Genomic DNA, 16,178 nt, shown 5'->3' on the forward strand with positions numbered 1-16,178 from the left:
TGTCTGCAAAAACACTGGGTTCAGCAGCACTCATTTGTCCATTCTGACTAGTGGGCCTTCTATTTTTATATTCTATTGTCAGATGCGTGAAGGATACCAACATCAGTGTCAAGACAGACCAAGTGAAGGCAATTCACACAACAAAGAATTTTTGTCATGCTAATACAATCCAGAATTATCAAGCGCAACAGTCACACTGGTGAAGAATGCTCAGTAGAAAGGTATGATATCCTAACTGAAGCACTTACCTAGTTAATGCATAATTCCATGAAATCTTTTGTCTGGCTATAAAAGTTACATGCTTCAGAAGCCACAATAGCAGCCGTAAACAATGTAGTAAAAAAAAAGTCTCATTTATGTTTTTTTACAGTTTGACTGATAAATGAACAACAAAAAGAAAAATCGTTCTATAACATGAGATACATGGCAAGAATATACATGGCAAGAATCACAAGCCACGCAGACAAATTGCTACACCTTCAGGTGTAGATCAGGAGAACTGTTCAAACTTTTTTGTTGTTGTTGTTATCAGCAAGAAAATCTGCTTTAACTTGAAGCAATTGTTTCCTCACAAAGGTATACCTGGTGTCAAAATAACTTCAGTAATACAGATTCCCGTTCTGATTTTCAGTTTTCCCTCTAGTCCTAGGTTTGATCTAACTGAACTTCAGGGTTTTTTAGTCCAGTTCATCATCTTTAGCTGTGTTCAGTGCTTGGTCAAATTATTTTTCTACCCCTTAAATACATCAGTGGCAAACTCAAGATGTATTTAACTATAGTAAATTCCAGTTAAAATTACAGAAAGGATTTGCTACCTGTAGGTTCAAATAATGATACCATTCCACAGACAAAGAATTGCTTATTACTTGTTAAGAATGTATTTCACGTAGCCATCATTAATATTCACAGTAAAATTCTAATTTGGGTGACCGAACCACTGCATGCCACATACTCCAGCTTTGGTAATTCCCTATTACTAGGACAGTTGTATGAATGACATATTTATATGAGCTTACAAAACTCAATGAAACTGAGCATTGTGGTCCCAGATGTTCTTTACATACAGAGTTTGTGTCCCTCTACCTCTGGTCTGAACTATTTCTGTCTGTAAACCTGACTTCAGGGCATAAAACTAATCAGATTTGGGGGGATAAGAGGGGGCTAGAAAAAATGGCCTACGATGTTTCTGTCAGACTAATTAAAAACACAGACTCAGAAAAATGCCTGATGTAAATAATAAACTGGCATCGCCCAGACAAAATATTGCAATGAATCTCACAGGTGAAAAGGGTAAGACTAGACTCAGTATTCTCTGTGGTGTAGGCTGCCAAAGAATCAAAAGCTTAAGCCAACATATTAGTTCTGAATATTTTACAGGTAAATGAGACAACTTAAACTCCTATTTTTAGGAGTTACTTAAAACTTAATTTGAAAAACAAATACTAACTTAGCAAATTTGTACATTTTAGAAGTAGGTTGTTTTTTCCCCATCTTCCCATCTACTTTTTAAAATGTTTATCTTGTGACACACTAAAAGACCACATGCTTTCAACGGAACCTGACAAAGTCAAATGCATTGTCCCTGTTCCATTTGTTAATGACAAACTTTGACCCTCATACTACCTAATTCAAGAAATCCCTAACATCATTTTTAAATTGTTATCCCAAGAAATACAAACACTAACAGCAGAAAAAATGTAATAAAATGTCTTGATAAACAAAAAAATACTTGATTTATACTTTTGACTCACTGTTAATTAAGAAGATTTGCAGTCCTATTTTTCTTATGTTGTTTCATGATACAACAACTTAATATTGTATAAATAACAGCTACTAGATACAAGTTAATGTATTTACCTCTTTAATTTTGTTCCTCTTCTCTCGAATATCTGGGTCTGCTGGTTCTCCACTGTTTATCCCTATAAGATTTGGTAAAGGAACAGGGGGCAGTGGCTTGCTGTCTTTCTTTTTCATTTCTTGCACTACTTTGTTCTTTTCAGTCTGAATCTCAGCTTGAATCTCATCACGCGATTTCTTCAATTTCTCCTTTGCCTCTTCCAGGGCTTTTTCATGATCTGCTCGGATCTTATTTCTCAGACGCTCCTCTTCTTCTCTAGAGACACAAATGCTAGTCAGCAACTCTCTACTAAAAAAATACATCGGTTATAAACAAATTGCAGCTTCAAAAGAGAAGCCATATTTCAAGTTGGTTTACTCTAGTAATTCTAATGATTCTGACAAGTTTCTACACTATTTTTGCAATGAACCCCAGAAGATAAATAGTACACATTATACTGCACTGTGAGAAAACAGTTTTCTGAATTACATCTTTGCTCATCTACTCAAGAATTTAGAAAGTGAAAAGGTCTACATTCTGTACCTCAGTTACAAGATGTGTGCATAAGTGCATCTAACAATCAATTGGTCTCAAAAATATAATATAATAATATAATCAATAATCAATATTCAAATAATCAATATATCAATAACCAAATATAATCAATAATATAATCAAAGGGGTTCTTCCTCACCTTCTACACAACTACATCATATGTAAAGATCTGAAGCAACGGCTACAGAAAACTGCACTACTCTCTTTACGAGCAATGAAGTTGCAGCATTAGCTGCAAATCCCAACACATTATATTTTGCCTTCTATTCAAGGCTTTTCATTTCAAACACTACAGTCTATAAACCTCACAAGTTAAAGGCAGAGAATTATAAAGCAATTTAAGAACATACAGGCTTCTAATAAAGTATGACTTTGAAAATCACTGTTGCCGAAGCCAACAATAACTTGTTCCAAACACAATCTTCCATTGTGATCTTTAACGAACAACAGAAGTTGAGTTTCAGACAAAAAATAAAGATTACTGTCTTAAAGTTGTTGTTGAGAGGTCATTCTAACAACAAATGAAAAATGACGTAAAAATATATCAAGGCATTAAAAGATATACATTAGACTCTCGGTATAATACAATCATTTTACACATAAAAAGATACAGAGTTGTTCAACAACTATGTAAGACAAGACGGTTGCAGGGACTAAAACAATATACTCTTCCTTCGGACACTGGACAAAAATGCCTCTTCGTCAAAAAAAGATTAAGGAGGAAGATGGTGAATAATAGAAAGCAAAGATGGCACGCAGCATACCAAGTCACAAATACCAAGTCAGATATACCAAGCTTGGCCTAATAGCTTTTAGAAGTCGTCCTAAATTGCATCTTCTTTCAACACATTGAAAAAGTATTGCCCCCAACAAAAGGGGGCAAACACCTTACACGTGACAATCAAAAGCCAATCCAAAATTTAGAGAAAACACAAACACTAGATCAACAGTTGTCAATTATATACTTACAAAGAAAAGGCTTTTTTTTCCTACAAAGCTTATTAAAAATATCTGGCATCTATTATAAACTAGTAACATTCCAGATATTCAATCATAGTATCAGATTGAGGTGCTGAGCTAGAATGTTTATGTTGCAATTTTTAGTGCTATGGACAGACTTCAAGCTTTCAAAGCATAGCAGAACAGTTTTTATTAACCTCATACATCAAGACCATGTCCTGTTGATTACAGAACCCTGCTTCTTTACATCTTTACCAAAAAAAAGTCAAAGAATAAAGCCAATATGTTATGTTTTACACAAGGGCTGTTCTGAAAGTGATGTCTCCTATTTTATCATGTTTGCCCAAACATCAGAGGCAGATGGTGGCGGTACAGTAGTAGAGTCTGAACCTTCCCATTAGTATTTCATTGCATTTTGTTGTCATGTAGCAGACAGTAGCAGAGGGGCAGTGTGACAAAATAGCATCTGACACGGAAGTGTAAGATGAAGCAAAGGTGTGGAACTGAACTCCTTCACGTGGAAAAATGGCACCTAGTGACATCCATTGATGCTTACTAAATGTTTATGGAGACCAAGTAGTCAGTGTGAGCACAGTGATGTAGTGGGTGGTGCATTTCAGCAGTGGGAATAGCAATGTGAAAGACAACCCACGTTCCAGTCATGTGCAGCTCTTAGACCACAAAATGAAGAGTGCCTCAATCAGCTCATCTGTGCAAATTAGCAGATTATTACCAGGAAACTGCATTGAAGCCAATGTTCATGCATCAGGAACTGTGGTGGCAATGTTGAAACACTACAAGGCTTGCGCCAGGTGGGTCCCACAAATGCTGACATAGGAACAGAAAGAACACCATATCCAAGTTTTTCAGGACCTACTGAACCAACACAAGGCTGAAGGTGACAGCTTTCTGGATCACATCATTGCTAGTTGCAAGACATAGCGTCACCACCATTAACCAGATTCAAAACAGCAGTCTGCAGAGTGATGATGTGAATTCCCCATCAAAGAAAACATTCAAGCAGCAGCCTTCAGTGAGTAAAATGATGTGCACTGTCTTTCAGAACAGGAAAAGAGTGAGCCTTCTAGATTCCTTGGAACCATCAATTCTGACTAAAACACCACACCACTGATTAAGCTGAAGGCTCAAACTTCCAGAGTCAGGTCAGAGAAGACAACCTCTCTTTTACAACACAATAATGCCAGGCCCCATACCAGTTTGATGACCATGGAGCATACTGCCAGTCTTGGCTGGACTGTCCTACCACACTAACAGTATAGTCCAGATATGGCACCTCCTGACTTCCACTTTTTTGGGCCAATAAAAGATGGACAACATGGGCAACATTTTCCTAGCAGCAACATCATCATAGCAGGTATGAAAGGGAGGGGGAGGGGGAAAAATGACCACTACTGGCTGTCTTTTTTTTTTTAAATGACTGTGGCATACAGGCTCTTAATCATTGCTTATAAAAATACATAGCTAATGGTAGACTTTATTGAGAAATAGTTTTGTAGCTGAGAACAGGTTCTACCAAATAGAATTATTGTTCTCTTTGTATCTGTTGTAGTTTCCACTGATGTAAACAGAAGGCATTACTTTTGGAGCAACCTACATGTTTTAGAAGAAAGTAATTCTGCTCTTTCTACACTGAACTAATGCATTTTTAATAATGACTACTGGGATGTTTCAAGTACCAATATAATGTGTCTCTTACAGGAAGGATTTAAAAAATTCAAGAAGCCATATCTCGAACCTGAGGCATCAAAGCACTTCAGATATAAAGACTTTGCCAGATGACTTACAGAACTGGAATGATTTGAACTGGGGCAGAAAAACAACCCACAAATGAAAAATCAAAATATTTTAGCAACAGCTAAGACTAGTCTAAGGATGTGCTTTTCCTGAGGCATATATAGCAACCTGTTACATCAGCCTTGATTGACTGAAACTTGACCTGCTATCCTAAAATAATAAGGCTGAGTGTGACAATCACATTTACTGGTTTAAAAGCTGGTTTGATCTAAAAAGTACCTTCGTTAATATGTTCCAGCTACTGCACATCAATATTCAGATTTCCAAAAGAAAGTACAGCAGGTATCCTTCAGAACTACATACTAAGCATGCTTCTTAAAAAGGATATGACAGATCACATAACGGTTTAAGAATGGAAAAAAATCCAAAATGTTGTTTTTGACAAAATTTAAAAAGTACCAACTTCTTCACAGTGATGAAAATGAAAATGGCACTCAAGCAGACTAGAGTGGGAAAAGGCTCGTTACACTCCTGCTGTGGAACCTCTCAAACTGACCAGTTTAGTTAGTGCAAAATAGATGAAGCCAAAGGAGAAAAACAGGAAGTTGCCAACTTTTCCTGATGCTTCAAATGCATCATTTTGGAAACTGGAATCTTAATGTATTAAAGCGACAGTTATAGTCTACATTTCAGAACAGAAAAGAGATGTAAAATAAGGACCACTATGTTTTGAAATCTGCTAGTGAATGAAAGCTCATGTTTAAAGGAACATTCAGGCCAAAGTATCAATTAATATAGATGATACAAAGCATGTTGAAATACTTCAATGAAATGTTAGTACATTAACTTGCATTTTCTGATTTTTAAACAATTTACATTTTTTGTTAAAAGCTGTTTTCAAAGTCAACTCAAGCTAAAGATACTTAAAAGAAGATTTAGAGATTCTACTTTATAAAAGCAATGACACAATATTAGTAATGGTCACACAAATTATTTAATAGTCCATAAGGATAGTAGTTGTCAAATTCAGCTAAATATTGCTATCATTTAGTTTAATACTATCACACCAATCCCTGTGGACTGTTCCATTTTGAGGAAAGCGTATGACTGTCAGTAGATCTCTCCCTAAGGATTCTCTACATCAAAGTGTAATAAATCCAACTTTCAGTTCCAGAAATTAACAGTTCAAACTCCCAGTGTATGAGTCTGGACTGTTATCACATAAATATCCAGTATATTTTTTAAGTTAGAATTTATGTATCTCTTGGCTCTAGCCTTCAGTTCACAAAAGCTCAAGGACTTTTTTAATGCACATTTAGTTTTCAGTTTAACAAAATCCAACATCACTTGATAACATGAATGTTTTCAGCAAAAAGTTTTGTTACACCAACTGTCATATTAGCACTTAGTTTGTTCTTAAGTGTTATTAGGCTTGCATTAAGAAAAGAAAAATAGTAGCATTGCTACCTTCTTATATTTCAGCATGATAAACACAACGCAATGTTTTAACAAATGCATTGACTGAAAGGCTTTCAAACTGAAGTTCTTCAGCCATTTTTAGAAGCATCATCCATGGCACATTCATGTTTCTCTTAAACGATGTAAAATGACTGAGCTCCTCTTTATATCAAATTCAATCTCATTAATACTGTTGAACAGTTAACATTCCTTCATTCCTTCAAATGTAGTGCAAAGAAACAACTTTCAGAGTTACTAAACACTATCATAAAAAGAGAAAATAAAGACTTTTACATTTTCCATGACCCACTTGTGGAAGAGAGTAACTGTCTCGCAATTATGTAAAAGCTGCTCATACTCTAATGTGGCAGCAATGTTCTTGTTTCAGTAATGGATGAAGCTGAAAATGTGTACCAATTTTTTAAGTTTGAAACCATAATCTGTAGTCCTGAAAGCTTTTCTAGAGTGTTTTGATTCTTAAACGTTCAGTGAGCGGTTGATGTATTTATGAGTATGTTTCTCCTATTCAAAACGCAGCTTCTGCAGACCAGTGATACAGTCTATCTTCTGTCAAGAACTACTAATGGTTTTGCTAACACATTTAAATTCTTCTTCCAAAGAATCAGCCTCATTGAAAAACATGATTTTTTATAAGAAAATGATAATTGTATGCCTTTCGGGACTTAATAAAAAGAACATCCATTGTACATCCACATTAACCTAGTTTGCAGAAGATGCTTTAAAATAAGCGTACTTTTCTCACTGATAAAAGACCTTTTGGTAAAGCCTGGGGTTAACATGCACGTGCGTAGAAGATTAACCATGTCTGAGTATCTACAGTGAATCTAACTCAGGGAAATGTGTCACTGTGGTGATGTGCTTTGTGCAAGATCACAAGTCCGCATTAGCAAGATCGAGTACTATGAAGATTGTCTTTATCCTTCCCTGTAATTCTCAGTCCTAGGACAAGTAATTGGTGCTGAATCCAACAGTAATAATATAAAGCTCCATCACTCTGGCATGCTCACCTACTTCCAGATTCCAGCTGCATGAAACAGCTATAATTCAGAAAATGAGTTTTGAACTCACATCTGTTACCACTTTTATCACTAAGTAAATGTACGGAATTCCTGCGATTCCTACAGCACTGTAATTCAATTAGATTCATTAAAAAAGTTGGAATTACAGCACTCTTTCCTTCATTCACTCAGCAGAATACATATGTGCTTAAAGAAAACATGCAGAGATTCAATAGAGATGAAAAATTCTAGCACTAACTGTATGATCAGCCCAAAGTCTTCTAGAAAGTGACATTTTGAGACAAACATATGAAAACAGTGAGATGAAGGAGAATGTCAACAGGTATTTGAGGGAATTTACAGAGGACAGTACAAGAGCTTCTTCTGCAGACAGATATTCACTGTGCAATTACCAGTGATGGACAGCTTGAGCTGCTAGAAATGTCACTGCATGTTCCAGTTGAAGATATATTTTACCAAATATATTGAAGTATAAGACATTATTGGAAAAAAAACACTGCTGAAAATGAGTATCACATTTCTTCTGAGTTCTTAAGCAATACAAGAGAAGTGAAAATACAATGAAGTTGTGAAGAAAATACTGGAAACATGACCAATTCAGACTCCCTGCTACCCCCAAAGTGGCCTTCAAATGCCAACAAGCTTCCCATCCAGTATAAGAAAGTCAATATGTGCAATTATCATTACACTCAGATACTCAAAGAAGAGAGACCTCAGAGAAGACCAAAGAACATACCTCACTTTGTTTAAAAAAGACTAGAAACAACTGCAGAACAAACACATATCAAAACATGTCAAATAGTTTCCATACCCAACTAACATCCGTGCCTCAGGGGATGCTACCAAACTAGAACATTATAGAGCATTTTGAGAAAAATAGTCTAAAAGCTTACTTAAAGCAAAAGCTGCTACAAAGGCTACACAGAATCATAGAATCATAGCAGTTGAAAGGGTCATCTGGATATCACCTATTCCAATTCCTTTGCTAAAGCAAGTTCCTTTCAAGTTACACAGGAAAGCATCCAAGCAGGTTTTGAATATCTCCAGAGAAGGAGACTCTACAGCCACTCCGGGCAGCTTGTTCCAGTGTTCTGTCATCTTCAAACTAATGAAGTTTTTTCACATGTTAAGATGGAATTTCCTACATATGTCCCACTTTACACCCACCGCCCTTTGTCCTGCCACTGGGCTCCACTGCAAAAAGCCTGGCCCCATCCACTTGACTCTCACACTTAAGATGTTCATAAACATTGATGAGATTCTCCTTCAGTCATCTCTTCCCAAGGCTGATCAGTCCAGGTCTCTTAGCCTTTCCTCACAAGGGAGATGTTCTAGGCTCTTAATCATCTTTGTGGCCCTCCTCTGGGCTCAGTTCCCTGTTTTCTTGAACTGAGGAGCCCAGCATTGGGCACAGTACTCCAGATACAGCCTCATCAAAGCTGAGTAGAGGGGAAGGATCATCTCCTTCAACTCGCTGGCCATGCTCTTCTTAATGCACCTCAGGATACCATGACCTTGGCCACAAGGGCACACTGCTGGCTCATGGTCATCTTGTAGTCCACCAGCACACCCTTGGTACACTTCTTGGTAGAGCTCCTGTCCAGCAGGTCAACCCCTAACCTCTAGGGATGCATGCTGTTATTCCTTCCCAGGTCTAGGACTACACACTTGCCCTTGATGAGCCTCAAAAGGTTCCTCTCCACACAACTCTCCAGCCTGTCCAAGTCTTGCTGAATGACAGCACAGCCTGTTGGTGTGACAGCCATCCTCCCAGCTTTGTATCATCAGCAAACTTCAAGGGTACATACAATCCCTTCATCTAGGTCACTCATGATGTTGAAGAAGACTAGATCCCAACAGCTTATCCTACAGTCTCCAGACAATAGAGAGGTCCAAATACCATGAAACTACATTGGTAGCCACTTTAAAATAAGCAATATCAAAAGGATTGGTGATCAGACCATTTTTTGGCCAGAAAGAACCATAAAAAGACCCAATAAAAAGTTTGAAACCCAACAGAATGGCCCGGGTTAGAAGAGACTTCAAGGATCATCAAGCTCCAACCCCCCTCGCCCCCCCCCTCCGCCCCACCATAGGCAGAGCCACCTACTTCCCCAGTTAATACTAGGCCAGGCTGCTCAGGGCCCCATCCAGCCTGGCCTTGAACCATCCAGGGACGGGGCATCCACAACCTCTCCGGGCAGCCTGATCCAGCACCTCACCACTCTCATAGCAAAAACTTTCCCCTGACATCCAACTTAAATCTTCCTTTAACTTAAAACCATTTCCCTTTGTCCTGCTGTTATCTACCTTTTCAAAGAGTTGAAACAAAGGCATACCAGAAACAGGTGCACATTTTTTGAACACTTACTGTCCTTAACTACTGCAGCTGCTTATGCAAGAGCATTGCACAGTCTCCACAAGCAGACAAAATGTCATTCAGAGGTGGTCGTAAATTGTAAGGCTTGATAACAGAATCAGCAAATAATACAGTGCACTACAAATACGCATGAGGTATGACCTTCTAGAGAGCAGTCACTAAAGCTTCGCATACCGGGATGAATTTTAATATAAGTCTCTCCTATCTTCTGTGACAAAACAGGTTTTTTGTTTGTTTTGGTTTTTTTGCAGACCAGTTTTTCATAACAAAGATGCTTTCAAGCTTGTTTATAGGAGTCAAGATTCTCTTTTTAAAGAAATCAAAGTGAAAATTAAGCCAAGTAGGGAAAACTGGCCACCAGCAACTGTTCTCCCACACACAGAAGAATAGCATTGGGTTACTAAAGCAAGACAACAAACACTTATTATTGTTTGAATTCTCAGCAGATGGGTAGACAAGAACAAGTTTTTGACTCAGTGCCTCAAAAACATTACATGCTAAGTACAGAACTTTATTTTCCCTCTAGGCTTACAGCAATAATTTTATATATATAAATATATATGTATAACATACTTATATTTTATATATATATATATTTATAAAATTGTACATAAGGCTATATATATGTATGTATATAAGGCTATATATATGCATATATATAGCCTTATGTACAATTTTATAACATCCACACACATTACAAGCCCATCATGATCTCCTAGTATACGGAGAACACACCTTCATGCCATGCAAGGCCACTAGTTAGACATCTGCCTCCCATTGCCCAGAAAATTAACCAAAAGTGCAGGTTTCTTCAGTGGCTCCTTTCAGACAAAGGTGACAGGAAAGTTATTTCTAGCAGATGGTTATATTTGCACATGACATGAGTACTGTTTGTCAACCACAAATCAGAGCTTCTTTATTCAAGTTCCTTTACCCCTCTCTCCTCAGAAGTTTTTGTCTTTCCACTGCACTTCCCTATAATCTTTGCATTCCTATATCCCATCTTACTTCACTGTTATTCATACCAAGCTATCCTCTGCTAGCTTGCTTCCTCAGTTTTCCTCAGTGATACAGATCCCATTTTAAGCACTAGTTCACTTTCATGAGTCAGATTCTTTGGGCTGTGGTAGGAGACATTGATACAGGAGTTCTTCCTTTAGTTTTAAATAACCCCTCGTGAACTGTACACAGGCTTCCTGCAAACAAACTTTTCACTCGTGAACAATAAGTGATAGAACAGTTGGAATGGACCTGCAGAAACCACTGACTGCAACTGCTTCACCACATCAGGACTAACCAAAAGTTAAAGCATGCTGATGAAGGCACTGTCCAAATTCCCCTTGAACACTGACAGACATGGGGCACCACCTACCTCTCTTGAAAGCCTGTTTCAGTGTTTGACCATCCTCATGGTAAATAAATGTTTCCTAATGCCCAGTCTGAACCCCTCTGGTATAGCCATTCCCACATGTCCTGTCATCAGTTCCCAGAAGAAACCAACACCTCCCAGTGATGCTTAGGTTTTTTTTGTTTGTTTGTTTTTTGTTTTGTTTTTCTTCTTAGACCAAGAATCTGGGCCATAATCCCATTCTGGACATGCTCTCATCTCAGCAAAAACCTCAGCCTCTGACATTTCTTTGCAGACAGCTGGGTTTCACCTTGAAGCCAAATGAGCCATAACTTTTCATCTTCCTCCCACATTTTCTGTTCAACAGCAGAAATCATTGTCTAGATTGTCCATGTCCTAGCATTTTTTCTATTTTTCCAGAACTCAACTACACATAAATTGTTCTGCCTTGTTTCCATGTAATTTTAATGGAGTAAGTTAGTTGGCAGTACATATTTCTATAGGCATGATGGAAAGAAAAAAAATGACCAATTTTCACTTATTAGTTAAATTCACTCATTTCCATGGGTGATCACTAAAGGCCAGTGCTTGCTGTTCTTTCTCTATCCCTACCTAATTATTTTCCTCCTTCTTGTGATTTAGGTAGTGCTTCTGTAAGCAGCTCCGGAGTAAGAACAAACAAAACTCTTGAAGAATATATTTAGAATTTTAAAGACAGAGACTGAACAACTCACAGAAGGGGCTGACGAGTTGAAGCACATCCCTTAAGCACAAAAAGCAAGCCCACCACAAAACTAAAAGCCAGAAAACCCCATTGTACTGTCAATTCAAGCTGACCATACAGGCTATCACAGTGCTTTCAGGTGCTTAGAAAGCCATTTACTAAAGTTTCATTTGGTGAAGAAAGGCAGAGATTTTCTGCGAACAGCTCCCAGCAACTACATTCATAATAGTGGCTAAATATTTGTAAAAGCCAAGAAACTTCATGTATCAGCTCATACAGGTTTTTCAGAAGAACCAGATTAACAGTTGCAGGAATATACGGTTTTGTTCTTTTTCCCATTTCAACAGCAATTAACAAATATTTCATCAGTGAACAAACAAATTAAAAACTACTTTAAACACTTTCAACAATGTGTACGCAAACTCGCTCTATTTTGTGCATAGCATCTCAGTGTCACTCAAAAAAGCAAGGTTAGAAAAAAACAATGGATGCATGAAGTTCAACAATAATGTAGTTTTCAAACACTACAGCTCAATTAAAAACTTCTCCTTCAGATTATTTTCTGTTGTATGATGCAAAATTTAATGCAATTAGATCTGCCTCAAGGCAAAAATAATCAGACAGGCACTATATACGAATTTAATGTGCAGAGGCTCAGTCAAAACACTTATTAATAATATAAAAAATATTTTTAGGAATCAGTCTCATTAAAAAAATATTCAAAAGTCTAAGTCTTACTAGAAAACTAAGAAAGGTAAGAATTCTTTGTATTTTGTCATGAAACCTGAATCCGAGAAATGCTGCCACGTGCCCTACATAAGAATATAAAACATCCCATCTCCTAGCACCATATTGACTGGAGCATAGGATTTTCATTTCCAGTGGACTAGAAGAAAAAGAAACAGAAAAGGAAAAAAGAGTTTGGCCAGAAAAGAAGTTAGAAATGAGCATCTGGATGCATATTATCTTGACATAAGATACAAAATGCACCAGAAAATTAGCAGCAATTAATTCTAAGCTGCAGAAGTCTATTTCAATTAATGGTGTCAAGCTACAGAATTTTCCACTCTAACCCACTATCCAGGTGTTGCTGTAGAAGTTTAGATATGTATATAGCAATGTATTTAGACTACTAAACACAGAACAGGCAAACATCCTGCATGCTAGACTAGAATCATAGAATTGCTTGGGTTGGAAAAGACCTTCAAGATCACCAAGTCCAACCTCAACCTAACCATACTACCGTAACTCTAACAACCCTCCACTAAACCATGTCCCTGAGCACCACATCCAAATGGTTTTTAAACACATTCAGGGATGGTGACTCAATCACCTCCCTGGGGAGCCTATTCCAGTGCTTAACAACCCTTTCTGTAAGGAAGTTCTTCCTAATATCCAACCTAAACTTACCCTGGTGCAACTTCAGGCCATTTCCCCTCATCCTGTCACCAGCGAGAAGAGACCAGTCCTACTCTCCCTGCAATCACCTTTCAGGTATTTGAAGAGAATAGTAAGGTCTGTCCTCAGCCTCCTCTTCCCCAGACTAAACAGATTCTTTCCCAACTTGCAAGACTTAAGAGTTTGATCAAAGAATGATACACAGCTGGTCCTGAGACACTGAGAAAGCAATTACACATAACTGGTTTCTCATACAACAGCTGAGCAACATCTGTTTCCCATTAAAAACACATCTTTACAAAAGAGCATATTTATATATAGGATGGACAATTCAGTCCCACTGTTGTCAGTAGCACAGATCAGTTACTGAAACATATCCTCAAGCAAAAGCAACCAGAGCTTTACTGTTACACAGCATCAAGTTTTTAAACATCACTTAACGCCCAGCTTGCTATTACTGTCAAAAGTAAGCATCCAGTAAATAAGCTTAAAAAGGCACAAACATAAGCCAAGAAGAAAAAAAGTGGTGCATTCAGGTCTGTATCACAAAAGTTCTCACAAAATACAACAAAGCACTGCAGTATTATCCACTCAATATCAAGTTCAAGTTTTACAGAGATCAACTTGCTACAATCCTCACTGTTTGCTTTTCTTTATTCTACAAGAAAAAAAGTACATACACATTTTTCAGAATGATCGAGACAAACTTGCTTTGATGGAAACTTTTTCTCAGCATAACCACAAACCTATTCAAGCTGCCTGATATCACATTAAACAGAATCCCAAGATTAGTCAGACTTAGATGCTAATTTTAGATTAAAAACAGACTCAATCACCTGAAAACCAAGGAACTACAAGATTACAGGTTTCCACTATACCTTAATTTGCACCTTGTCCTACACATGTAGAGCCACATTAAAGTTTCATGCACACATGCATAACCAGCACCTCCTACACCACTTAACATTTTCTAGAGTGGAAAGCCATAGTTGTTTTGTGGGGTTTTTTGGTTTTTTTGTTTGTTTGTTTGTTTTGTTTTTGTTGTTGTTTTGTTTTTTTTTAATGTGATTCTTACATGACATTTCACCTAAAGAAAATGAATCATAGATCCCTTTTTTGTGAAGCACCAGTGACTGTTTCAGTGTGTGCTCTGGAAAGCTTGCACTGCACCATCAGCCCTATTGTACTGACCTGCTACTCTTTCACACTCTCCACTAGCTACATCCCCTGACAGACGCGTCAAGATGGGACAACAGGTTCATAAGCCAGTTTTGTACATGAAATTTTGAAGGAGATAAGTCAGAAGTGAGCACAAAGCAACAACATACTAACTCTAATCACTCCCATGCAGAGCGATAAAGACAGCATCTTCATTCTCACATTTGGAAAGAGTTCAATTTTATTTTAATTTGCTAAAATCAGATTGAAAGTTTTATTTAGTTTAAAATACTAATTCAATGTGAAAAACTAAAACACTTGCATAGAGCAGTAATATCCACCTGACTTTCTGAAATGTAAAATAAGTAATCTCAAGAAATGAGTTTGAGACACTAGAAAGGAAAAACAGGGTGCCAAAACATACTTGCTGTACACAATCAGATGTGTGTATGCATATTTATATTTATCTGAAAACTAACAAGCAGCAATCATTGAGAAGTATGACAGTTACTTTAACATCTCAGCAATTCACAACTGTGAGGGTGGAGCTTTATGTCCATAACGTTTGAGCTAACAGAAGATGACAACCTCCTGCTATCAGTTACTATTGTAGGTCAACAGCAGAGGAAGAGAAAAATAGCTTGACAGGGTATCACACATCAGCTTGCAGCAGGTGGATAGGAAGGGGTAAAAAGTGGGACTGACTACAGTTCCACGTTATACTTATGATGATTAATACGTGGCTAATGCCAAGCACAAAGTGCTACTCAACCTCACACCAACTCTGGTGTCAGTGGCTGATGAACTCAGCACAGGAGACTATCTGGGGCTTGGTAGTGCTGTCCTGGACACTGGTTTGTTCTAAGTTTTTCTGCATGGGTTTAGCTTCCTGAGTTAGCTGATGGTAGGGTCAGATTACAGTCAAAGCTAACATGGTGAAAGAAGTAGGAGAAATCTTCCCTCCGTGGGCAAGTCTATACAGCCTCCCCTTAACAGGATCAGCCAGACACCAATGTGCACACTGTAGCTTTAAGGTGATTATTATAACAAAAAAAATGAAATTAAATTGCCAACAGCAATAAGGCAGGGGTCTGCTAGAAGCTGACAACTACTAAATAAAATCACGGTAAGACAGATGAACTGACTGAACAACTCACACAACTCCTAGATCACAGACCACTAACACATGCACAAGCCATGGCAGGTTAAGTTTCGGGAAGTTCTCCTGGCTGTCTCAGACAAGACCCATCCACTGAATCAGTTTCCAGTAGGGGAGGACACAGCCTTTTTTGTATACTCAAGGCAAAGAACCTACACACACAGACCTGTGAAAGCATATCCCTGCATGAAAGGCAGTTGCCCACCACCAGCGTAGGAACCTGCTCCGAACAGCATACAGAAACTTCTCTGGTGTTGCTGCAATGAGAAGAAAAGGAGCTATTTTATAGCATCAATTCAAGCAGCATGTGAATGATGCTTGCATATCCGTGTACATCGTGGATTTATTAAATGCTGCTTACACAGAACTGCAGCATTAGTAATATGATCAACAATAATTGCTCAAA

General features: G+C 37.8%; 1 protein-coding gene across 3 annotated transcripts in view; it reads right to left on the reverse strand.

The window, feature by feature from the left end:
- MAN1A2 (mannosidase alpha class 1A member 2) overlaps positions 1-16,178 on the reverse strand; it is a 132,143-nt gene that overhangs the window by 100,727 nt on the left and 15,238 nt on the right. For all 3 annotated transcript variants that reach the window (XR_795100.2, XR_002117709.1, XM_010718173.2), the window contains exon 2: positions 1,858-2,113. Coding sequence is in view for 1 of the 3 variants with exons in the window: in XM_010718173.2 (XP_010716475.1) it covers positions 1,858-2,113 (256 nt within the window). In the remaining 2 variants the exon portion in view is untranslated. The remainder of the gene's footprint in view (positions 1-1,857; positions 2,114-16,178) is intronic.

Source organism: Meleagris gallopavo, chromosome 1, assembly GCF_000146605.3.
Source record: "Meleagris gallopavo isolate NT-WF06-2002-E0010 breed Aviagen turkey brand Nicholas breeding stock chromosome 1, Turkey_5.1, whole genome shotgun sequence".
NCBI classification, from domain to species: domain Eukaryota; kingdom Metazoa; phylum Chordata; class Aves; order Galliformes; family Phasianidae; genus Meleagris; species Meleagris gallopavo.